The sequence below is a fragment of the Bufo gargarizans genome, chromosome 3 (genome assembly GCF_014858855.1).
Source record: "Bufo gargarizans isolate SCDJY-AF-19 chromosome 3, ASM1485885v1, whole genome shotgun sequence".
In the NCBI taxonomy this organism is placed as follows: domain Eukaryota; kingdom Metazoa; phylum Chordata; class Amphibia; order Anura; family Bufonidae; genus Bufo; species Bufo gargarizans.
Window position 1 is genome coordinate 399,066,974 of NC_058082.1, and position 25,912 is coordinate 399,092,885.

General features: G+C 44.1%; 1 protein-coding gene across 3 annotated transcripts in view; it reads right to left on the reverse strand.

Annotated features, from left to right (window-relative positions):
- Positions 1–1,840: 1,840 nt before the first annotated feature.
- PRICKLE4 (prickle planar cell polarity protein 4) overlaps positions 1,841–25,912 on the reverse strand; it is a 30,762-nt gene continuing 6,690 nt past the window's right edge. The window contains exons 2-7 of one of the 3 annotated variants that reach the window (XM_044288302.1): positions 9,643–9,786; positions 8,570–8,671; positions 6,926–7,060; positions 4,900–5,106; positions 3,276–3,462; positions 1,841–2,629 (exon numbers count right to left, since the gene is read on the reverse strand). In XM_044288302.1, coding sequence (XP_044144237.1) covers positions 2,058–2,629; positions 3,276–3,462; positions 4,900–5,106; positions 6,926–7,060; positions 8,570–8,671; positions 9,643–9,747 — 1,308 coding nt within the window. In that variant the 5' untranslated portion in view covers positions 9,748–9,786 and the 3' untranslated portion in view covers positions 1,841–2,057. The remainder of the gene's footprint in view (positions 2,630–3,275; positions 3,463–4,899; positions 5,107–6,925; positions 7,061–8,569; positions 8,672–9,642; positions 9,787–25,912) is intronic. The other 2 variants (XM_044288303.1, XM_044288304.1) reach the window with 2 other exon arrangements.

Below are 25,912 nucleotides of genomic sequence, written 5' to 3' on the forward strand. Positions count from 1 at the left end.
CAATTGCCTTCATAAGTCACCTAATTAGTAAATGGAGTACACCTGTATGCAATTTATTCTCAGTATACATACGGGCCTGTGAAGTGAGGTTTGTTAGTTAAGATTATTGATCAAACAGCATAATGAAAACCAAAGAACACACCAGACAGGTCAGGGATAAAGTTATGGAGAAGTGTAAAGTAGGTTTAGGTTATAAAAAAATATCCCAAGCTCTGAACATTTCACAGAGCACTGTTCAATCCATCATCCAAAAATGGAAGGTGTGTGGCATAACTGCAAACCTACCAAGACATAGCCGTCCACCTAAACAGACAGTCCAGACAAGTAGAGCACTAATTAGAGATGCAGCCAAGAAGCCCAGGGTCACTCTGGAAAAACTGTACAGATTCACAGCCTAGGTGGGATAATCTGTCTACAGGACAACTATTAGTCGCGTACTACACAAATCTGGCCTTTATGGAAGAGTGTTAAGAAGAAAGCAATTTTTAAAAGCCAGCCATAAGAAGTCCCATTTGTAGTTTGCCACAAGCCATGTACGGGACACAGTAAACATGTGGAAGTAGATGCTCTGGTCAGATGAGACCAAAGTGGAACTTTTTTATGTAAATGAAAAACTCTATTGGGGTCATTTATCAAACTGGTGTAAAGTAGAAATGACTTAGTTGCCTATAACAACCAATTAGATTCCACCTTTCATTTTTGACAGCTCCTTTGGAAAATGAGGTAGAATCTGATTGTTTGCTATGGGCAACGAAGCCAGTTCTACTCTACACCAGTTTGATAAATGACCCCATATGTGTAGTGGAAAACTAACACTGCACATCACACCATCCCCACTGTGAAACGTGGTGGCAGCATCATGCTGTTGGAATGCTTTTCTTCAGCAGAACTGTAAAAGACTTAAGACTGGGCTGAGATTCACCTTCCAGCAGAGCAATGACCCTAAACACACAGCCAGAGCTACAATAAAAAGTTTTAGATCAGGGATGCTCAACCTGCAGCCATCCAGCTGTTGCAACTACAACTCCCAGCATGCCCGGACAGTCTACCGCTATCAGCCTACAGCAGGGCATGATGGAATTTGTAGTTTTACAATAGCTGGAGGACCGCAGGTTGAGCATCCCTGATTAATATCAAAGCATATTCATGTGTTAGAATAGCTCATTCAAAATCCAATTGAGAATCCGTGGCAAGATTTAAAAATTGCTGATCACAGACCCTCTCCATTCAATCTGAGCTTGAGCTATTTTGCAAAGAAGAATGAGCTAAAATTTCAGCCTCTAGATGTGCAAAGCTGGTAGAGACATACCCCAAAAGACTTGCAGCTGTAATTAGAGCGAAAGCTGGTCCAACAAAATATTGATTCAGGGCTGAATACAAATGCACACCACACTTCCAGATTTTTATTTATTAAATTGTGTGAAAACCATGCATCATTCTCTTATCACATCAGACATACTGGCTACTTTGCGTTGGTCTATCATATAAAATCCCAATGAAGTACATTTAAGTTTGTGGGTGTAAAGTGTGGAAAAGTTCAAGGGGTATAAATACTTTTTCAAGGCATTGTATCTCATAAGTCCTTTGCACATGTCTGTAATACAGATGTATGTTGCATGGATCCGTAAGCAGGCACCCAGAGCTAGCTACTAGTTCAAAAAATAATAATTGCGCCATCTCATGGCAAGTGTGTAGGTATTAATCCCTAGAAGAACTGCACCACACTGAGTACCCCTGGGTCCATAATACAGAACTGTAGGGACTTATCACGTGCATGGACCCCAACATAAATTTTTATGCATCGTTACATCTTACAAGAACAATAATAATAAGCAGCAGATAATGTATAAAACAAAGATTTTTTTTATTAGCAGTGAAGGAAAACATCAGCCACTTTCACCTTTGTTCAGAATTAAATGAAAATCATGAGAAATCATACATTGCTTTCTGCAAATTTGGACATTTAGTATATTGTACAATGTTTCTGGTAGTTACTTCTAGCTGCAAAATAGATTGTATGTGTAATAGTAATAGACAATGTCCCAAAAATTAGGTCACTAGGACACTTTGCAGCTCTTTACTCTGTGACGTCTTTTTATGGAATTGCTTTCTCCATGGACTACTGAATTTGTTCCCCTACTGAGTGAGTAATTTGGGATAGGCCTGCCAAGGAAAAATCCTTCTGGCTCAGAGTCTGATGATGAGCATGAAGTGTCCTCCACACCTTCCACGATCTGGTTGTGTTCTGGCAGCCAAGATTCACTTAGCTCCCTCCCTGTGTCTAAACATAGTCTTGGGAGCACTTCTTGGCACCTTGAGACGGAACATGTTTCATACAGTGAGGACATTATTTGTTTGCTGTTTGAGCCCACTATCGTCTTGTTCCAGGGAGTGCAATGTGTGTGATGGCTGTAGTTTTCAGATGAAGCTCTTGTCATATTGCTGTGGCACTTGGAAGGATGGTGCATCCCAGGGCCAGATGACAAACAGTGTTGGGAGCAATAGGGGTGATCATCATGAATCATAAATTCTAACCTACGGAGAGGTGTCCTACAACTGGAGCAGCAGAAACAGGAGGGCAGCGTGTGCCAGTATTGCCCTTTTAACATCACAAGTTCTCCATCAGGATCTGTAAAAGAAACTATTAAAAATATATATTCTTCTTTAGTTTAATATAGACTAATTCTAAGGAAGGCATTCATGACATAATGCAATTGATATTGTGGCAATTATGTCTACCTTTCAGGCTACTTTCACACTAGCGTTCATAGGTCCGTTCGTGAGCTCCGTTTGAAGGAGCTCACGAGCGGACCCGAACGCCTCCGTCCAGCCCTGATGCAGTCTGAATGGAGCGGATCCGCTCAGACTGCATCAGTCTGGCGGCGTTCAGCCTCCGCTCCGCTCGCCTCCGCACGGACAGGCGGACAGCTGAACGCTGCTTGCAGCGTTCAGCTGTCCGCCTGGCCGTGCGGATCCGTTCAGACTTACAATGTAAGTCAATGGGAACGGATCCGCTTGAAGATGTCAGCATATGGCTCAATCTTCAAGCGGATCCGTCCCCCATTGACTTTACATTGAAAGTCTGAACGGATCCGCTCAGGCTACTTGCGCACTTTTTCTAAGTTATTAATGCAGACGGATCCGTACTGAACGGAGCCTCCGTCTGCATTAATATGATCGGATCCGATCAAGCGCAAGTGTGAAAGTAGCCTCACATGTGTCACTTAAACACTATCATGTAATGCCAACAAAGGTTTAGCTGCATGAAAACTCACCAATAGCTTCACCACAGGCCTCACAACTTTCAGCATGAAGACGCTGAAAACAGCCACTGCAGAAAGGTCTTCCACCTTTCATAACATAACGACTTCCTCCTAACACCATCTCACACTCCCAGCAGCAGAAGTGTTCCACATGCCAGCAGAGTCCTTCAGCTATAGTACATCTCTCGGACATAATCAGCTGCAAGAAATAAAAAGACATTCTCTGAAAACTAGGGTTAAGGATGTTCTAAAAGGTTCAAAACCTTTCCAGCCTTATTGTCTTCTACCTATCCAAGTGCAAAAACAACACCTGAATGTCTTTGTATATAACAAAACAATGCTCAAATTCCTTAGGCCCCATGCAAATGGTAAATTACTATGTACAAACTAGAGGTGGGACGACGAATCTGTCGAATCCACAAATTCCTTGAATCTTGGATTCGTGGACTCGAATCCCATCCTATTTTGAAAAATTTAAATCCGATGAATCCCGACAGCAGTCCCTGCATTCTAATGCACCAGACCCACTCACTGTTAGATAAGAATAAGATTATACAACCTGTAGGCATTGTTAAAATATAATAATCATTTGTAATTCAGCTGGGAGGAGGGAGGGGCAGGCTGGGAGGACTAAGTCACACACCGCCTGCTTCATTCATAAAGTGGGCGGCGCAGGTGCATGACGTAGTGAGTGACGCGTCATCCGCCCGTCCTCCCTCCTATGGAACTTAGCTGTAGGTAATACAGCTGGATTACAAATGATTACTATATTTTAACAATACCTACAGGTTAGATAAGATCTAACAGATCCCCCACAACAGCGCGTCCTCCACAGATCCCCCACAACAGCGCGTCCTCCACAGATCCCCCACAACAGCGCGTCCTCCACAGATCCCCCACAACAGCGCGTCCTCCACAGATCCCCCACAACAGCGATTCATCCACAGATCCCCCACAACAGCGATTCATCCACAGATCCCCCATAACTATGTCATACCCAGCCGCGTCAGCGGCTCATATGGGAAAATCCAAGCAAATGGACCTCTAGCACAATTCCCTTAAAATATCGCATTGCATATCGTTATCGCAATTTTTAGGGCCCTAATCGCAATAGCACAAAATTCCCATATCGTGCAGCCCTAATATCCACACAATTAACCGTCCATCTGCCTACACAAATCACAGCATGTTCTAGCCTCATCAGTTTTTGAAGTCAATTAGTTAGTTTGCTTGTTATATTACCATTACACTTGGTGAAATAAGGCACAAATATATACATCAGGATCCAAATTCGTATGACTTCCAAAAATCCACTCCATTTTTTCAGTTAATGGAATTTGTGATCATGTCTGAGGGTTACAGACCACAGCTCCTCCTGCTGGTGTAGAATAGTTGGTGACGTGAGGCTCTATGAAGCAGGTGCTTACCATCAAACTGCAGAGCTGGAATCTGATTTGTTAATACAGGAAACTACTGTACTTTTTTCTTGCACCAGTTTTAAAACAATTTTCTTGTGTTTTTAGGAACGGCTGACAACTTTAATAAAACACATAACACACTTCTTCAGCTAAATTTTTAACAATCAATTAAATTAACAATAAAGAACAATAATAATCTGCATTAGTTCCACCAATACCTGGTCACAAGCTGCACAACGTGCTCTAGAAAGCTCTGCATGATGACGGCCACAATAAATTCTGCGGTCCTGTAGAAAGTATATAAACTGGGACAAGGGAAGGTGGCATGTTTCACAGACAAAACATTTAAGATGCCAGCGAAGATTCTCATCTTCAAATCTTTCTGTACACACAGCGGTGTCACCCATAAGAATCTTGCCACCACACTAAAATAAAAACAATATGCCAAAAAGAATAGGTTAGCAATCAAATGTTAACACCGAGCAGAAATGTGTGTGATCTCTGTGTACAAACAGTACAAATGCCTAGGCCAAAGTGATACATTTCTATAATAGCAATGCACACTACATGTTATTATATACCTCTTCTTAATGAAGCGCTCGTTTTTTTCAGAGCAAGGTGCTCTACAGCAAAAACCTCAGTAACAAAAACAGGCTTTATGGGGTGGAATATAGAGGAGAGAGAGGCACAGGTATTTTCTCTGACACAAGGCGGCGTGGAGGAATTGACCACTATCCTCAATGTCATCCACATCATAAAACGCGTGCATACAGGCCTGGAAAAATCTTATCCCAAACTAGGAGCCAGCAAACACAGACTTGAGCCAGATCAACACAACCTGGTTATATAGTGAGTAAAAGCAAGACAAACAATATGTCCAGCAAACACTCCTGATCTTCCTTCACTAGTCAGAATGAAGTCACTGTAACGTCCCTACACTGTACAGTCCCTGGGTTACCACAGCCAAGGGTCCTGTTTTGTTTAACAGCCTTAGTAACTATTCGTGCCTGATGGAGAACAAAGTTTCACTGACACTTCAAATGGCAATCACTGCAGTGACACCCCCATCTAGTTGTATAAGTTGTATAGTTACCGCAGCCGCCCCCTACAATCTCAAACTGCTAGGATCCAGTGACTACACACCTGCAGTGTATGCAGCAGCTGTATTTCCTGATTTATGCAGGAGACACACAAAGCCCTGACATTACACGAGTGCTGCCATGTGCTTACCCTGTCCTGCAGGAGTCTGTCATCATATCTTCATGAGAGAGGATGTGGCATCAGGTGTAAGCACTGGACAACAGAATAATGGGCAGGAAGCAAAACCTGACCACCAGGGCCAATTTTCTAGTTGTCAGTTGCCATGGCAACTTAGTTTCGCCAAGCAAGAATAAATTTTACCAATGGCACATCACATGAAGCATGGAAAATGGCATTCAGATGATTGCGGGTGACGCTAGGGAGGCTGCTATTGGCTGGCTTCACCCTGGTCACCAGATGTTGCAGCGGTGGCCATTAGAAGCGACGCGGGTTCTGGGGAGTGAGGTAAGAACAATTTGTGCGAGGTGCCTGGGCGTTTTGGGGGGCATTATAGGGGTTGGATAACCACTTTATAACGGTCATTGTAAATGAATAGTTATAAAGGCAGCTAAATGTCTAGAACCACCAAGGGACCCTGGAGACAAGCTAGATGTCGCTCACTGACAGGTTGGCTGTATCTGTGACAAGTGACTGCCAGGATGCTGGTAGCAAAAGGCTCTTGCAGGGTCTAACAAGAGCCAGCACTTCTCTAGCAGTGACCGCTATCCCTAAAACAAGCCAAATTTTATGTGTAAATACTTTTATATTTTAATAGTTTGGGCATTTTCAGATGTGGTGATACCAATTATGTTTATTTTTTTATTTGTTTATATGTAAAATATAGAGTGATTTTATTTTATTTTTTTAATTTGTTTCATCAGATTGCTTATGCCAAAGACTGCAATGTTTTGCCTATGGGAAGTGACTATAGAACTTTACTACTGCAGGCCTGGGAGCGTTCTGCTATACAGCAGCTATATAGCGTAACAGTGGAAGTTGCCTCCACAGCTGCTGTGTTAGTCATGGAATATCATGAAACACCAGTCTTTTACAACGCAAAAAGGCTGAAATCACTAAAAGTGATCAAATTCCCTCTTATACATTTTTACACCATTGTGTGTCCAAATATACTTACTGCCAAGCAATATAAAACATCACACTTACCCTCATACAAAAGTCAGACGTGTCTGCAGTGACATGCACAATGGCCCCGTTTCTCATGGAGTGGACTCTCCGATGTGCACTGAATTTCTGAAGTTCCCTTCTTTCAAACTCTCCCAGAGCAGTACAGAACCTTTCCTGAAATATTGAAATATTAGAGGGGTATAGGAAATGTCATTGTTTGCACATATATCAAAGCCAGATTTACACTGATGGATAGGGGCGTAACTGCATAAGGCTTAGCCCCATTGCAAATTTTTGAACACCCCCCCCCCCCCCTCAACCCCTCAGTCATGTAAAAAATATGAAGATAAAAAGCTTACTAGCGCTGGACAGAAGTAGTGAAGAGTTCACTTTACAGTATGTTGTCTGGGCCCTGTTAGCCTGACATATACCCCTGAAGGATGCCACATACCGCAAAAAAAAATATAAGATCTACAACATAAAGTGGCCACATGGGGGACTGAGGGGAATGGATGCCTAGGAATTTTACCAAGGCATACACTAAACAAACCCTGGCTAAGCACTGCAAGTATGCTCTCAAAATATGCGTTGGGTCATACTGTACATGTCCACCCAGCATAAAGAAATATTCAAACTGGTACATATTCATACACACTCTCTCCAAGGACACTGCAGATAACAAATAAACCTATGCAGAGGTATAGTGGGCAAATCAAACCAAAACCTCTAATTCAAAGACAAGTCTATCACCTGAAGGGGATGTTGTCACGATAGGTAGGTAAGCGGGGAAATAACCGAACACAGTAAAACAAACAGAACAAATGACTAGGCCCAAAAGCTAGGGAGAAAAGGGTCACCTCCTAGCGATCCCTAAAAGTTTTCCCTAAACTGCTGTGCCCTGGGGCAAACCCTAATGTGTAGGGAAAAGGGAAGAGGCAACCTGCTTCTTCAAACCAGGAGAAAGCAAGCGTCTCCCTAGAGGCCTAGATAAAAGACACGGTACACCTGAGGGAAGGTGGATCCAGCTCAAACCCAAAACCAAACAAACAGAGAAGTCAGACATGCGCAGCCAGTCTGACAGACCTCCGCACATTCAAAGGGCATGAGAGATGGCCCACAAATAATATTCTACAGTTCTCAAACAAGCAACTGGATCTGAATACTTTTGCAACTGCATGTAATTAAAAAGTTTGTAAAGCCACTGAGTTAATCAACAAAATGTATCTGTATAGCGCCGCCTGCTGTTTGTTTTTGGTTCTTATTTCTTTGTCCTGTTCACTGAGAAGGCCACACATGCTCAGTTTCATCCTTCAACTGTCTCCTGAGCTGTGATAGGGAGAGCATGGACACGCCCCATTAGCTGCAGCAGAAAAGACACTCCCCCTGAGCTGTCGGCTTGATATAAATCTAGCAGAGCAATGAATGAGGAGACCTCTGGATCCATGGTAGGTACAGGGCTGGTTCTAGCTTTGATAGAAAGAGGTTGTCATGTCCTAGATGATGTCCGATTTTCATTTTTTATCGTAGTTATTTTATTCAAATAATTATGTTCAAATTTAACACACAATAACACACTGCTCAGTTCTGCTTTGTATCATAACATAAATTAATGATCAATGTAGTTTCGCTTTTATTAAGCATTATGTATAATTAGGATTTTTAGTCTCACGTCAGCCTACTTACATCACAGTCTTGTGGCGGCAGCAACTGAAGCAGAGTCTGTACAAACTTGATTTCTTCTGTGTCAGTGTTAGGTAACATGTGTTTTAGAGAACTGGAATGGGGCTGAGGAGGCAAAAAACCTGCTGACATGTTTCCATATTTTTTAGGCATGCCAATCACAGAAAATGCACACAATAAAAAAAATACCCCAGCACTTCTCTTTTCCCTTGGTCCCATTTTGTCTCATATTACAGTTAAAACTGAGAAATATATGAAGGAATCTTCTGTGTCCTATTGCCCCCCTCCTCACTGTCCTGTGACATGCTATAAGACGAGTGGCTGGAGCAGGAGCCTCACTATGGCCGCCAGATAGGAAGCTTGTGTAGTCCTGCCTCTGCCCCATCTCCTGGGTCTGTTCCCTGCTGACCATGGATATGATCAACAGGAGATTAGATTTGTGTCAAAACTGAGCAGAAAATGACAAACCACGAGGGCAGCTATATTTCTTGCCTATTCTTAGCTTTCATTTTTAGGTTCAGTGTTCCTTTAGTTCGCCTATACCTGAACTGCAATTTAGTTATGTAGCAAGAAAAGTATCCAACATACAAAAAGCAGGGTTCTATCTATCTCAAAGGGCTGAGGGATAATGGTGAAAAAAGCAAAGGGGGCCAAGCTGTGTACAAGGCAGACACTTGTATGCACTGTTCTGTAGCTAGGTAAACAATGCAGAGACCACTGTGCCTTATTCTGATCTCAGGCATTGGAACCCTAATGATCAAACACAGATGACCTTTCATAATCATAGCAGAGAACCCCTTTAATTATTTTAAAGAGGTATTCCACTTATAAGATACCCTCTATTCACTGAATAGAAGATAACTCTTAGATCAGTGAGGGAACTCCAACTATTTCATACGCCCTTTCAGCGTTTTATACAGGACTACTGCCAGCGCAGCACCTTTATTCTTCTTTTTGGTGAGGTCCCAGGATAGGATCCCTACCAATGAAGCATTGATGACCTATGATAAGGAACTTTTGGAAAACCCGTTAAAGAGTCTTCTTAGTGACATACTATTACAGTAACTGTCTCTCACCTTAAGGTCAAGATACTCTTCCAAGGCACAGCCGGAATCACTGTCACAAGAGGAGACGGCAGGCGCCGGGGACGTAATAATCTGCTCTGGAGTCTCTGGTGCCATTGGGAAATACTATCCACTGAAAGGGACATCCACAAATGCCTGTCAAGCAAGAAAAGATGGACATAACAATAAAATGTATTTATAGCGCCACCATATTCTGCAGCACTTTACAAATTCATAGGGTTCAAGTATGAAACGAAACAGGCTAATGTGCAACTAAAACACTAGGAGTCAGGGCCCTGCTTGCAAGAGCTTACACTCTATGAGGAAATTGGGGGTGAGACATAAGGTAGTTGATTGTATTCAGTAGGATTTAAGCCATTATTGAACTGACAGGAGTGGTGCAGCCGATCTGCTTCAGGTTTGGGACTACTAGAGGATCGAGTTCAGGCCAGAGGAGTTTGGAGGGGGAGGTTTAGTCGGGGAATAGTCAGTTTAGGTAGCTTGATAAGCCTGCCTGAAAAGATGTGTTTTTAAGGCACGTTTGAAGGTGGAGAAGTTGTGAATTGACCTAGTATTCTGGGGCAGAGTATTCCAGAGAGTAGGTGCAGCTCAAGAAAAGTCTTGAAGATGGGAGTGAGAGGTACGAATTATGGAGGTTATTAATCTTAGGTCGCTAACAGAACGGAGAGCATGAGTAGGGTGGTAGATGCAGATGAGGGAGGAGATGTATGGAGGTGCAACACACATTACAAGAGACTACCTGCATTCAGTGACGGTCACAACTGCCCCAGCAAGCTTTCAACTATTGTACTCATGTTACACAGTAGGGTTAAAGAGGACCTGTCACCACTCCTGACATGCCTGTTTTAATAGCTACATGCATTCCCCATGTAATAACAATTCTGGAGCATCTATTCTTATGGCTCTATGTTGTGTCATTCCTTTATCATTTCTACTAGAAGTTATAAATGAATTGCTATTAGCCTTCAGTAAGGGTACAGAGGGGTGGTAACTAGTTGGGGGGGGTACCTGCACAGACTCACTCTATCCAATCAGTGCTGCCGTTTTCAAACTGTGCAGGTACACCTCCCTAACTGGTTACCTCCCCTCTGTACCCTTACTGAAGGCTAATAGCAATTAATTCATAACTTCTAGTAGAAATAATAAAGGAATGGAACAACATTCAACCATAAGACTAGATGCTCCAGAATGGTTAGTACACGGGGAATGCATGAAGCTATTGAAACAGGCATGTCAGGAGCAGTGACAGGTCCTCTTTAATCATGTTGTTTCCTACGTGGTCAATAGACTGTAAATTTCATCAAAGAGCAATTATTTTATAGCATTTAAAGAGGACCTGTCACTTCTGACACGTCTGTTTTAGTCACTACTTGCATTCCTCACGCAGTAACAATTCTGGAGCCATTCCTCTATCATTCCTACGGGAAGTTTACAAAACAAATTGCCCGCTTGGTGTTTGCCAATTAGGGCAGTGTCCCTGCATAGCCCGACACAGACAGTACTGATTGAACAGTGTCAGACTGTTAACATGAATAATGGAGGAACGGCACAATACAGTCATAAGAAAACATGTTCCAGAATTACTGCTTGGTATGTAGTTACTAAAACAGACAAGTCAGGCGTGTTGACAGATCTTGTAAGATGCAAATAAAGACCAGGGATAAATTGACTAAGACCGGCCTCTGTTGGATTAACCCCTTAATGACTGGTGATATGGGTTTTTACAGTCGTCATTAATGGGCCTAGAATTAGCCCTGCAGGGGTCTCGTGTGCAGCAGGGAGCAAGAGTTCAGCTCTCATATTCCTGATGGGCTTTTATAGACCAGAAAATTGATGTAAATTATTTAATAAATCCCCTTTAGGGTCCATTCACACATCTGCATCATGGGAAAAAAAATAAGTAGCATGCTCTTCCTTGGTGCAATATAGACATGCAAACCGTGCCAGGTAGCCACAGACAGATCAGCCTCATTGAATGACCTGAATAACCCATGGGTGCAAATAACACGGCAGGTGTAGATCCTTTGTCCCTCTGAATGGATTTGTCTTAGGACTACTCCTGAGGGAGCTGTCAAGATGGACCTCTAGTTTTCATCCTTTCACCCCTGTACAGGGATCTGGACTTCACTGCAGGGGCCAACTGGCCACCAACTCTAAGGGCTGTTTCACACGAACGGATGCAGTGCGTTACATCCGCTGCATGAATGACAGCCAAGACCCGCTGCGGACAGAAGAACCACGGAGCATTAACATGATAGATAATGCTCTGTGCCTCTCTGTGATCTCTTTACTACAAAATCACAGTGAGATACAAAGTTGTCACCGTGATTTTGTAGTAAAGAGATCACAGAGAGGCACGGAGCATTATCTATCATGTTACTGCTCCGTGCCTCTGCAGTCTGCATCGGGTCTTGGCTGTCATTCACGCAGCGGATGTCACGCACGGCATCCGCTCGTGTGAAACAGCCCTATAAGAGGAGTCTCCTTTCAGAGGCTGCTGCCCCAGGTGGATCATGAAACATTAATTTTTCCAATGTGAATTTCCTCTGTGTGAACAGATCCATGTGTCAATATTTACTTGCACGGCCGATTTTATGCCGTATCCGCCAGTGGGGCGTGACATGGGCTGTGCTGAGGATGGGACTCCAGCCCAGGCAAATCTACGAACATTTACACCTGGAAACAGGTGCAAATGTTAGCAAAAAACGTTACGCCAAGAGCAAGGAAAGCCACATGCCTCGTCATAAATCAGACGAGTCTTACAGCAGAGCAGAGGGGAAACCAAGACCGGTGCAAAAAGCCGCTCTTAGTAAATGTGACCCATAGTGTTTTTCCTGCAGTGAGATGTTAGCTATAAAGGCAAGAGGCAAACATGAAACTCCCTTCAAACCAGAGAATTATTCCCCTCACTTTGTGTTTTTTGGGTCAGTGATGTATTTTCCCCTAGGAATCTCTATAGGAAAAAAAAGGACTGAGAAGCAACACACATCGGCCTGTATAAGTGGACTGATGCTAATATTTCAGTTTTTCTGTAGTTTCTCCATTTTGCTGTATATAAAAGCACAGTATGAGAAGAATCATCTCATTATCATCAGAAAGTGGGCAAACTAATGACTGAGGCCTAAATAAGACAGGTCTGCAACACAACATACAGAGCACACATTATTTCTCTCTGCATATATACATTTACCGCATTTTCCGACCTATAAGACGCACCTAGGTTTTTGAGGAGGAAAATAAGAAAAAAAAATTTTTAACTAAAAGGTGTGCTTTTGGTGGGTTTTGAACTAATGGTGGTTTGTGCATGACACTATTATGGGGGATCTGTGGATGGCACTGTTATGGGGGGGGATCTGTGGATGGCACTGTTATGGGGGGGGGGATCTGTGGATGGCAGTTATGGGGGGGAGGATCTGTGGATGGCACTGTTATGGGGGGGGGAGGATCTGTGGATGGCACTGTTATGGGGGGGGGGGAGCTGTGGATGGCACTGTTATGGGGGGGGGAGCTGTGGATGGCACTGTTATGGGGGGGGGGAGGATCTGTGGATGGCACTGTTATGGGGGGGGGGAGGATCTGTGGATGGCACTGTTATGGGGGGGGGGTGAGGATCTGTGGATGGCACTGTTATGGGGGGGTGGATCTCTGGATGGCACTGTTATGGGGGGGGGGGGGTGGATCTCTGGATGGCACTGTTATGGGGGGGGGGTGGATCTCTGGATGGCACTGTTATGGGGGGGTGGATCTCTGGATGGCACTGTTATGGGGGGGGTGGATCTCTGGATGGCACTGTTATGGGGGGGGTGGATCTCTGGATGGCACTGTTATGGGGGGGGTGGATCTCTGGATGGCACTGTTATGGGGGGGGTGGATCTCTGGATGGCACTGTTATGGGGGGGTGGATCTCTGGATGGCACTGTTATGGGGGGGTGGATCTCTGGATGGCACTTCCTTAACCGCCTCCGGACCGCCTAACGCAGATGTGCGGTCCGGAGGCTGCAGCGATGCGCAGAGTCACGCATATACGCGTCATCTCGCGAGATGACGCGCTTTGCCGGCCCGCACATGCGCAGTTCGGGCCGGCATTTCGTCAAGGGGGGTCGCGTCATCAGCTTGCCAGCCAATGATCGCGGCTGGCAAGCTGATGATTTTTAAAAAATCCAATGAGAAGCCAGATAACAGATCATATTAGTAAATATGATCTGTTATATGGCTGCCCTGCTCCTCTGCTGGTCCTTTTCGTCGGTTGGATCCAGCAGAGGAGCAGGCTTCACAGTGAGTAGCACCAACAGTACACACTTAGCCCCACCCCCTGCACCCCAATTAACCCTTTGATCACCCCTGTCAATCACTAGTGAAAGGAAAAAAGTGATCAGTGCAAACTGTCACTTTTTTTTTCCACTGGTATTGACCGTTAGGTTTTAGTATAGTTTAGGCCCCTTGGTTAGGTCGTTTAGGGATCGGTTAGCGCCCAGCCCACCGCACCGCAGTCACTGATTCGCTGATTAGCATATCGCTAATCAGCATTTGTACTTTTATAGTATCTGGAAGTGATCAAAACTGATCACGGTCAGATCTATAATTGTATTAGTGTCACTTTAGTTCGCCCTCCACCCAAAACGCAGTGTTTGCCCGATCAGGCCTGATCGGTTGCCCACACGTGCGTTCGCCCACGCCCGCCCCACCGCAGTGACAAAAAAAATATATTTTTTGATCACTGCACATTCACTTTACACGCGCTGCGGCGATAAAAAAAATCTGTTTTGATATTTTTTATCAACCGCAGCGGCCTCTGGTACTTCGCTAGCCTCCCCTTTGTAAGACAGGCTTGCTTTTTTTTCTTGGGTAGTCTCAGGGAATACCCCTAAATTTAGTTGCCCAAATGTCAAACAGGGGGTATTCTTCTGAAGAGGCCTACACGCTTCTGACCCAGTCGGATGAGGAATGGGAACCCTCATCTGATGAATCTAGCGGGTCAGAATACGAACCTGTAGAAAGCAGTGGCTCTCTGACCCAAAGTTCGGACGAGGAGGCTGAGGTCCCTGATAGCACCAGGCGTACCCGGCCCCGTGTCGCTAGACCACAGGTTGCGCAGGATCCGCTTCAAGAGCAGCAGAGTGGGGCTGGCGCTGTCGGATTACGTGGTGAGGCATACACCAGCAGCGCAGCCCTCCCTGGACCTAGTACCAGCACTGCCGTACAACCTGGTGAAGTGGCGAGCACCAGAAGGGCAGTTGAAGCTGGTACGGTGGCACATGCAGTAGTGACCCCGTCGCAGCCACCGCAAAGACGGGCGCGTAGAGCCCCTAGAATCCCAGAGGTGCTGGCAAACCCTGATTGGCAGTCCCCAACTTCAGCCGCACCTGTAGTTCCCCCTTTCACTGCCCAGTCTGGAGTTCGGGTTGAGACAGCTCAGATCGGTTCGGCCCTGGGATTTTTTTAGCTGTTCTTGATTGCGGAGCTCTTAGACATAGTCGTGGCCGAAACAAACAGGTATGCCACACAATTTATAACCGCCAACCTGGGAAGCCATTATGCCCAGCCTTTCCGGTGGAAACCAGTCCAAGTTTCCGAAATTAAAGTTTCTGGGCCTTCTCCTCAACATGGGTCTAACTAAAAAGCATGAATTGCGGTCATATTGGTCCACGAACCCAATTCATCACATGCCCATGTTCTCTGCTGCTATGTCCAGGGCACGTTTTGAGGCCATCCTGCGTTTCCTGCACTTTAGCGACAACACCGCCTCCCGTCCCACAGGCCACCCTGCTTTTGACCGGCTCCACAAAATTCGGCCCCTCATAGACCATTTCAACATGGAATTTGCAGATTTGTATACCCCAGAGCAAAACATCTGTGTAGACGAGTCCCTGATACATTTTACCGGGCGCCTTGGCTTCAAACAATACATCCCAAGCAAGCGCGCCCGGTATGGGGTCAAATTGTATAAGCTCTGTGAAAGGGCCACAGGCTATACCCACAAATTTCGGATCTATGAGGGAAAAGATCAGACCCTGGAGCCGGTCGGTTGCCCTGACTACCTGGGGAGCAGTAGGAAGACAGTCTGGGACTTGGCGTCACCCTTATTCGGCAAGGGGTACCATCTTTATGTGGACAATTTTTACACAAGTGTGGCCCTCTTTAGGCATTTGTTTCTAGAACGGATTGGTGTCTGTGGCACCGCGCGAACTAGTCGCGCGGGCTTCCCCCAACGGTTCGTTGCCACCCGTCTTGCAAGGGGGCAGAGGGCCGCGTTGTGTAACGAAGAACTGCTCGCGGTGAAATGGAGAGACAAGCGTGACGTTTACATGCTCTCCTCCATTCACGCAGACACGACAATACAAATTGAGCGAGCAACCCGTGTAATTGAAAAGCCCCTCTCAGTCCACGACTATAACCTTCACATGGGAGGGGTGGACTTCAATGACCAGATGTTGTATTTAGTTTCCCGCAGAACCAGACGCTGGTATAAGAAGGTGTCTGTATATTTAATTCAATTGGCTCTGTATAATAGTTTTGTTCTCTACAGTAAGGCTGGGAGAACTGGATCCTTCCTCAAATTTCAGGAAGAGATCATCGAGAACCTCCTGTACCCAGGAGGTTCCGTGGCCCCATCCACCAGTGTAGTTAGCCGTCTACACGAGCGACATTTCCCCAATGTCGTTCCTGGTACCTCAACCCTGCCGTCACCCCGAAAAAGATGTCGTGTCTGTAGCAGGAGTGGAATAAGGCGTGACACCTGCTATTTCTGTCCTGACTGTCCTGACCACCCTGCCCTATGCTTTGGAGAGTGTTTCCGGAAGTACCACACACACAGGTACACCTAGCATAGGGATCACATCTCACCAGGACAGGCACACAGGGCTATTAGGGCCCATTCACTCACAGCTTCTGCAAACGTCTCCTTTCACCTGGGACAAAGTGCATAACGCAAGGTAAAAAAAAAAAAAAAAAAAAAAAAAAAACAGTAAGCAAAAAGGTTAATGTTTAGTTCAAAAAGTTAAAGTTTATATATTCTGTTTTAAAGTTAATAAAATGATTGCGTTGAGGCCTGGTTTTTTCTTTCACCTTCCAGGTGGACAAACCGATCGACTAGCTGCAGCACTGATGTGCATTCTGACAGAAGCATTGCGCTGCTGTCAGATTACACGCAAGTCGGTGTATGCGGCACTGCAAGACGAGATTTCTACTGTAAAAGATAAGTTTGCCAAGGCATAGGCGGCGTTCCTATGCTTTGGCAAACACTTCAATTGATGTGAATGGAGAAATCTGGTTTGCCAGGGCATACGAGCTAAGTGGGTATGGATGTTGGGCGGAGCTCCTATGTCCTGGCAGACGCCTTTCCCCTCTTTTTTTTTTTTGGCAGAGATTTTTTCATCCACATTAATCGATGCGAATGAAGAAATCTGTGCTGTTCATTTTTTTCTTTCAGCCCAGAGGCTGAACGGAAAAAAAAATCTCATTACCTGTATGCTCAATATAAGGAGAATAGCAGAAACTCCTAATGCTGGCCATACATGTAATGATTGCGGAGACCCTCAAATGCCAGGGCAGTACAAACACCCCACAACTGACCCCATTTTGGAAAGAAGACACCCCAAGGTATTCGCTGAGGGGCATATTGAGTCCATGAAAGATTTAAATTTTTGTCCTAAGTTAGCGGAAAGTGAGACTTTGTGAGGAAAAAAACAAAAAATAAATAAATAAATCAATTTCTGCTAACTTATGCCAAAAAAAAATAAAAAAATTCTAGGAACTTGCAAGGCCCCTCATTGAATACCTTGGGGTGTCTTCTTTCCAAAGTGGGGTCACATGTGGGGTATTTATACTGCCCTGGCTTTTTAGGGGCCCTAAAGCGTGAGAAGAAGTCTGGGATCCAAATGTCTAAAAATGCCCTCCTAAAAGGAATTTGGGCACCTTTGCGCATCTAGGCTGCAAAAAAATGTCACACATGTGGTATCGCCGTACTCAGGAGAAGCTGGGGAATGTGTTTTGGGGAGTCATTTTACATATACCCATGCTGGGTGAGATAAATATCTTGGTCAAATGCCAACTTTGTATAAAAAAAAAAATGGGAAAAGTTGTCTTTTGCCAAGATATTTCTCTCACCCAGCATGGTTATATGTAAAATGACCCCCAAAACACATTCCCCAACTTCTCCTGAGTACGGCGATACCAGATGTGTCACACTTTTTTGCAGCCGAGGTGGACCTTTCGGATTTCACCGGTCATTTTTTACAGATTTTGATTGCAAACTACTTCTCACACATATGGGCCCCTAAATTGCCAGGGCAGTATAACTACGCCACAAGTGACCCCATTTTGGAAAGAAGACACCCCAAGGTATTCCGTGAGGGGTATGGCAAGTTCTTTGAATTTTTTATTTTTTGTCGCAAGTTAGTGGAATATGAGACTTTGTAAGAAAAAATAAATAAATAAAATAAAATCATCATTTTCCGCTAACTTGTGACAAAAAATAAAAAGTTCTATGAACTCACTATGCCCATCAGTGAATACCTTAGGGTGTCTACTTTCCGAAATGGGGTCATTTGTGGGGGTTTTCTACTGTTTGGGCATTGTAGAACCTCAGGAATCATGACAGGTGCTCAGAAAGTCAGAGCTGTTTCAAAAAGCGGAAATTCACATTTTTGTACCATAGTTTGTAAACGCTATAACTTTTACCCAAACCAATTTTCTTTTTGCACAAACATTTTTTTTTATCAAAGACATGTAGAACAATAAATTTTGCGAAAAATGTATATATGGATGTCGTTTTTTTTTTGCAAAATTTTACAGCTGAAAGTGAAAAATTTCATTTTTTTGCAAAAAAATCGTAACGTTTCGATTAATAACAAAAAAAGTAAAAATGTCAGCAGCAATGAAATACCACCAAATGAAAGCTCTATTAGTGAGAAGAAAAGGAGGTAAAATTAATTTGGGTGGTAAGTTGCATGACCGAGCGATAAACGGTGAAAGTAGTGTAGTGCAGAAGTGTAAAAAGTGGCCTGGTCATTAAGGGGGTTTCAGCTAGCGGGGTTGAAGTGGTTAATGCCTAAACATTTTATAATAATAGCTTTAATTGACGTTCTGATCCCCAGTCCCATCTGTACTACCGTACTTACTAAATCTCCTGTAGCAGACAGAGCAGGGCAGGCGGAACTCACTGATGTCACATGACATGCCTGCGCCGCCTACTTTATGAATGAAGTAGGTGGCGCAGGCACGTGACGTCAGTGAGTCACGGCTGGCCGGCCGCCCTCCTCTGCCTGCTACAGGACATTTAGTAAGTACGGTAGTACAAATGGGGCTGGGGATCGGAACATCAATTAAGGGCTCTTTCACACTTGCGTTGTCCGGATCCGGCGTGTACTCCACTTGCCGGAATTACACGCCGGATCCGGAAAAACACAAGTGAACTGAAAGCATTTGAAGACGGATCCGTCTTCAAAATGCGTTCAGTGTTACTATGGCAGCCAGGACGCTATTAAAGTCCTGGTTGCCATAGTAGTAATGGGGAGCGGGGGAGCAGTATACTTACAGTCCGTGCGGCTCCCGGGGCGCTCCAGAATGACGTCAGAGCACCCCATGCGCATGGATGACGTGCCATGCAATCACGTCAGCCATGCGCGTGGGGCGCCCTGACGTCACTCTGAAGTGCCCCGGGAGCCATAGGGACGGTAAGTATACTGCTCCCCCGCTCCCCACTACACTTTACCATGGCTGCCAGGACTTTAGCGTCCCGGCAGCCATGGTAACCATTCAGAAAAAGCTAAATGTCGGATCCGGCAATGCGCCGAAACTACGTTTAGCTTAAGGCCGGATCCGGATCAATGCCTTTCAATGGGCATTAATTCCAGATCCGGCCTTGCGGCAAGTCTTCAGGATTTTTGGCCGGAGCAAAAAGCGCAGCATGCTGCAGTATTTTCTCCGGCCAAAAAACGTTCCGGTCCTGAACTGAAGGCATCCTGAACGGATTTCTCTCCATTCAGAATGCATTGGGATAATCCTGATAAGGATTCTTCCGGCATAGAGCCCCGACGACGGAACTCTATGCCGGAAGAAAAGAACGCAAGTGTGAAAGAGCCCTAAAGCTATTATTATAAAATGTTTAAGCAATAAAGCAGTGAGTGAGCGGTGGGGTCGGAGTACAGTGACCGCCCCGCCCCGCCGCATTTGCATGACACCGGCCCCTCCTCCCTCCAACTGATACATCGCAGTCTGCAATGCTGCAGCATCGCAGACTGCGATGTAAAATTGCAGCATTTGCCCCATAAGATGCAGGGGAATTTTCCCCCCATTTTTTTTTACCCAAAAATACGGTAATGAATGGGACTAAAATTAAATAGACATTCTGTTTAATTGTAAATCACCAAATTTTTCCACACGCACAATGCATGAGAAAATGGTGGCAAAAATTTATTAGATGGGTTGTCCCGGGTATAACTGACCCTTTGGATGTTATTTAGAGAAGGGAGTCAAAATGGCATCAAAACTGCATGCGTGGTTCCAGCTTACCAAGAGGAAGACATGAAACCTGCACTGTGGATGCCTGTCTGTAGCATATGGCCGAGAAAGCACACTGGGGGTCATTTATCAAGTGACGTGTGACTTTTTTTAACCATAAGAACAGGAGCAAGTTCCTTTTTTGACCGGCTGTGTGACAATATTTAGTCGTATGGCCTGTTTTCGCCACGTTTGACAGGTGGGCGGGATGGGGACAAAGTGCGGGCATGTCAGGGCCAGTTTACTAACATTTACGCCATGCATAATTGTTGGTGAAAAATGACTCCAGCTAGGGACCGAGGTAGGTTTTATGCCAGGCGCACGGACTGCCTCATTTTTGACAAGGCGCAGGTCTCGTCATGATTTAGCCGAATCTAAGACGAGGACTACTTTCTTAGTAAATAACCCCTACTGTTTTCAATATCTTTTTTTTACGTGTGGAGGCCACACAGCAGAAAAACCACTGCAGTTCACAGTAAATTGACCTGCTGCATGTATATGAAGCTTTAGGAGTTCTTTAGGTGCAGATCTGTTTCTTTTCCACAGTTTACACACTTTCACGGACACTTTCTATTAGACATATTAGAACAATGCAAGGTTTGTTCAGATATAATAAAAGGTATATTGTATATATTCATTGGTTTACTATGATCTTAAATGCTACACCTCCGATTACAGAATTAGCTCGCTGTTTGACACCATAAAATCCTACACCCCTCCCCCCCGTTCACCCACTCTCCCCGCTGGGTGACAGCGCACACTCCCTTCCTGACTCAGGATGCCTCGCAAATCCTGTCCTGCTAATATCCTAGGGTAGAGAAGCACACAGAAGGCAGAAAACCTGTGCTGTGTATCACACAGACAATGCAGACACTTGGATATGGCACCTCAGGCACACCCATAGCAGGTGCATCATCTCCGCACAGAAGCTGGGGAGGTGTAACCACATTAGCTTTTAGACAGAAATAATGGTGTGGGCTCAGTCTTTCATAGTCCTAGCTGGGCCCTTAGTCAGATACCTTGCACACAGTAATGCGGGCACCCACGATAACCATTAGGCTCACAAATGCTGACAGGACAAAGAAGGTTTGTCATAGCTTCCCCATGCATACTATTGTCTCTTAGGATACCCTTGCTTTTTTGCTTTGGGAACAAGGCATAATATACAGACCACTGTTGGCATCCAGCGTATACATAACCATGGTGCTTTGGGTCACTTTTCATTGGTAGACTCATCTGATCTTACCGTCTTGGTCCATTACTAAATTTCCCGATTATGGGGGTCAATAATGACACAACTACCGCTAGTCATATGTGTTGTTCATCTGAGGTCGTATTTACCTTACTTAAGGACCGCAGGTTTATACCCCCCCTAGTGACCAGGCCCTTTTTTTTTTTACAAAATCAGCACTTCACAACTTTAACAGTTTATTGCTCGGTCATGCAACTTGGCACCCAAATTAATTTTACCTCCTTTTCTTCTCACAAATACAGCTTTCTTTTGGTGGTATTAGATTGCTGATGACATTTTTCATTTTTCTGATATCAAAAGAGACCGCAATTTTCTCAAAAAAAGTGTATTTCTAACTTTTTCTGGTAAAATTGTTCAAATATAATTACATTTCTATACAAGTTTGTGTTAGAATTTATTGTGCTACATGTCTTTGATTAAAAAAAATCCAATAAGTGTATATTTATTGGTCTGCGCAAAAGTTATAGCGTTTACAAACTATAGTACAAAAATGTGAATTTCCGCATTTTGAAGCAGCTCTGACTTTCTGAGCACCCGTCATGTTTCTTAAGGTGCTAGAATGCCAGGACAGTATAAATACCCCCCAAATGACCCCATTTTAGAAAGAAGACACCCCAAAGTATTCGCAGAGGGGCATGGTGAGTTCATGTATGATTTAATTTTTTTTCACAAGTTAGCGGAAAATGACTGTGTTTTGGGGTGTATTTTTACATATACCGATGCTGGGTGAGAGAAATAGCTCTGTAAATTGACAACTTTGTATTAAAAAAAAAAAATCTGTTACTGCAGTGGGGCGGACTGAACACAAGTGTGCGCACAAGATCAGGCCTGATCAGGCGAACACTGCATTTTTTTTAGAGCCTAAGGTGACCCTAATGTACTGATCACTTACAGATACTATATAGTACTAGTGCTGATTAGCGACAGCGATGACGCTAATCAGCGACTAATCAGTGAATACGGTGCAGTGGGCGCTAAACTACCTAACAAGTAGCTACTAACTGGCAGTGATAAGGGACCCTTACAGGGGGTTATCAGGGAGTCTATATGGGGTGATCAGGGGTTAATAAGTGACAGGGGGGGGTGTAATGTGTGTGTGTGGTGCTACTTACAGAGCTGCCTGTGTCCTCTGGTGGTCGATCCAAGCAAAAGGGACCACCAGAGGAGCAGGTATATCAGACGCCATTTGATATACCTATTTGATTGGTTCTTTAAAAAATCTACAGCCTGCCAGCCAAAGATCAGCGCTGGCAGGCTGTAGTTAAACTTGTGAACTGTGCAATCCTGTGAACGCACGCTCCTGTGAGCGCGCGTTCACAGGAAATCTCAGGTCTCATGAGATGATGCCAATAGGAGTCACTGAGAGCGCTGCGGTCCGGACGCCTATCGGCGTTACCAAGACGGCAAGTGGTTAAGACCTTCTAAGGGCCAGATATTTTTTATTATGTCATGTAAAACCATAGAATTCAAAGAGGGTGTACTTTGTTTTTCTCATGACTGTAGATTTAAACAGTTAAATTAAAAAGGTTTTCCAGGATTTTTATACTAACGACTAGGGATCGACCGATTATCGGTTTTACCGATATTATCGGCCGATATTGAGGATTTTGACTGTTATCGGTATCGGCATTTATTTTGCCGATATACCGATAACGTACTGGGAACACAGATCGCGCTGCTGACAGCGCTCTCCGTGTTCCCTCAGCAGCAGCACAGGGGAGAAGGAGCAGTGTCTCCCTCCCCCTGTGCTGCTGCAGCCAATGGGAGGACAGGGGACAAGAGAAGGGGAGGGGCTGTGGCCACTGCGCCACCAATGAAGAGAAAGCTCTCATTCATTCAAATTGAACAGGAGGCGGGAGCTGGCTGCAGAATGACATAGCCGGCTCCCGACCTCTATGAGCTGTAGCTGCGATCCTCGGTTAACCTCTCAGGTGCTGCGGATCCCAGCTACTGCTCATAGAGGTCGGGAGCCGGCTATGTCATTCTGCAGCCAGCTCCCGCCTCCTGTATATGAATTAATTATTGGTGGCGCAGTGTGCCCCCCCCCCACATTAAAAACATTGGTGGCGCAGTGCACGGTTATAAGGGAAAATAATAGCATTCTTAATACAGAATGCAAAGTAAATTAGGAATGGAGGGGTTAAAAAATAAAAAATAAAGTTAACTTACCTGCTCCATAGCTGCCGGTCTCTGTTCTATCTTCAGGACCTGGCAAAAGACCTATGGTGACGTCACTGTGCTCATCACATGGTCCAATCACATGGTTCATCACCATGGTGAGGGACCATGTGATGTGATGTCACCACAGGTCATTAGCCGGCAGCTCAACATTACAGAAGAAGACAGAGATCCGCAACTACGCGATCAAGTGGACTTGTGAGTTGATTATTTTTATTTTTAACCCATCACTATTTTACTTTGCATTCTGTATTCAGAATGCTATTATTTTCCCTTATAACCATGTTTATAAGGGAAAATAATACAGATCGGGTCCCCAGCCCGATCGTCACCTAGCAACCATGTGTGAAAATCGCACCGCATCCGCACTTGCTTGCAATTTTCACACAGCCCCATTCACTTCTATGGTGCCTGTGTTGTGTGAAGAACGCAGAATATAGAGAATGCTGCGATTTTCACGCAACGCACAAGTGATGCGTGAAAAATCACAGCTCGTGTGCACAGCCCCATAGAAATGAATGGGCCCGGATTCAGTGGGGGTGCAATACGTTCACATCACGCATTGCACCCGCGTGGAATACTCACCCGTGTGAAAGGGGCCTAATAGTTATTAAATAAATAGTAAAAAAAAAAAAAAAAAAAAATTATTAAGTATAAATCACCCCCTTTCCCAATTTTACATATAAAATATATAAACATTAAACATATTACATATTGCCATGCCTGAAAACGTGCAAACTATTAAAATATAACAAAAATATCTCCTATGCAGGGAACGCCGTAACAGAAAAAAATTAAATAAAAACTGCACGATTCGCCATTTTTTTGTCACCTTGCCCCCTCAAAAAAATAGGATTGTACTGTCGGGATTATGGGCTGGACGTTCCATAAAATGCTGAATGCACGTGGCTTTTTTGGCGTTTTATTTTTTTCGCATGGTATTGAATGGTATCAAGTCTTGCAATACTTTTTTATGGTATGGAAATCGAATCTAAATTTTTGTATCGTGACAACCCTAAGAGAGAAGATAGTTCATCAGTATGAAAATCTTGGAAAACCCCTTTATTCATTTCAGTAGGTACAGTAGCTGTCATTTTGTAATGTATTTCTTTCACCTTTATTACTTCCATTTTGGGAGCAATCAGCACCTTCCACAGACGGCACATGTTCCTCTGAAGGATCCGAGGGCTGCCCCAGCTATGTTTCATTGTTCCTATGAAGACCCTCCCTGTAGCAGGGCTCCATAGAAACACATTGAATTTCTCACAGGTTTCAATGCTGATGCACTGGACTCTATGACAGACGTTATACTTTTTAAAAGTGTAAATAAAACAAAAAAGTCTTATAAAAATTTTTTTTACATTATAGGCATCTTTGTGTTCCAAGACGCCCATACTATTAAAATATAAAATAATTATCCCCCCTATGAATTGAATAAACAGTGATCAAAATGACACACATACCCCAAAATGGTATTAAGTAAAACCTACAGATCACTGCTCAAAAATGAGCCCTAACACAGCTCCAAAGACTTAAATATAAAAAAGTTATGGGGGTCAGAATATGGTGATGCAAAGAAACACTATACAAACGTGGCATCGCTGTAATCGTACTGACCCAGAGAATGGAGGTAAAACGTAATTTTTATCTCATAAGGAAAAGCCGTAAAGCAGAACCCATAAAGCTCTGTCATAAGTGTGTTGTTTCCAATTCCACTCTATTTGGAATTTTTTTTTCCAGCTTCCCACTACATTACATGCAATGGAAAATTGTGCCATTAGAAAGTACAACTTGTTCCGCAAAAACAAGCCCTCATATGGCTATGTGATCGGAAAAAAAAAGATAAGGAAAAAAGAAAATTCTAAAAGAAAATAAATCGTTGAAAGGGTTAAGGTACAGAACCTGGCAGAATAAAAGTTCACATTCCCTTTAAAGCACTCTTCCGAGCCTTAACGAAGTTATGGTTATCCATTTATTTGTTTTAAAGCATTTTTCAGATTTTTTATATTCACTGTTTGCTCTGCATGACAATAATGCTTCAATGAGCTCCTGCTACTAGGCATGTAATTATAATAAATGCAGGCGCCCATCCCAGGAAAATCTAGGACAGCAAAGTTTGGTAAAGCGAATATTTCATCACAGCCTCTCAATTTACACCAGGGATACACACAGACTGTAGAGCGTCAACGTCCTGACATCCACCAGAAGATATGCCACTTACATGAGATCTTCATGTTACTGCTATACTATAATAAGAAAGTTGCTATTCTGTTCCTCTAAAGATGCCATGCTGCAAAAGCTGGTCCCATGTGAGGCTTCTGTTGGACATCC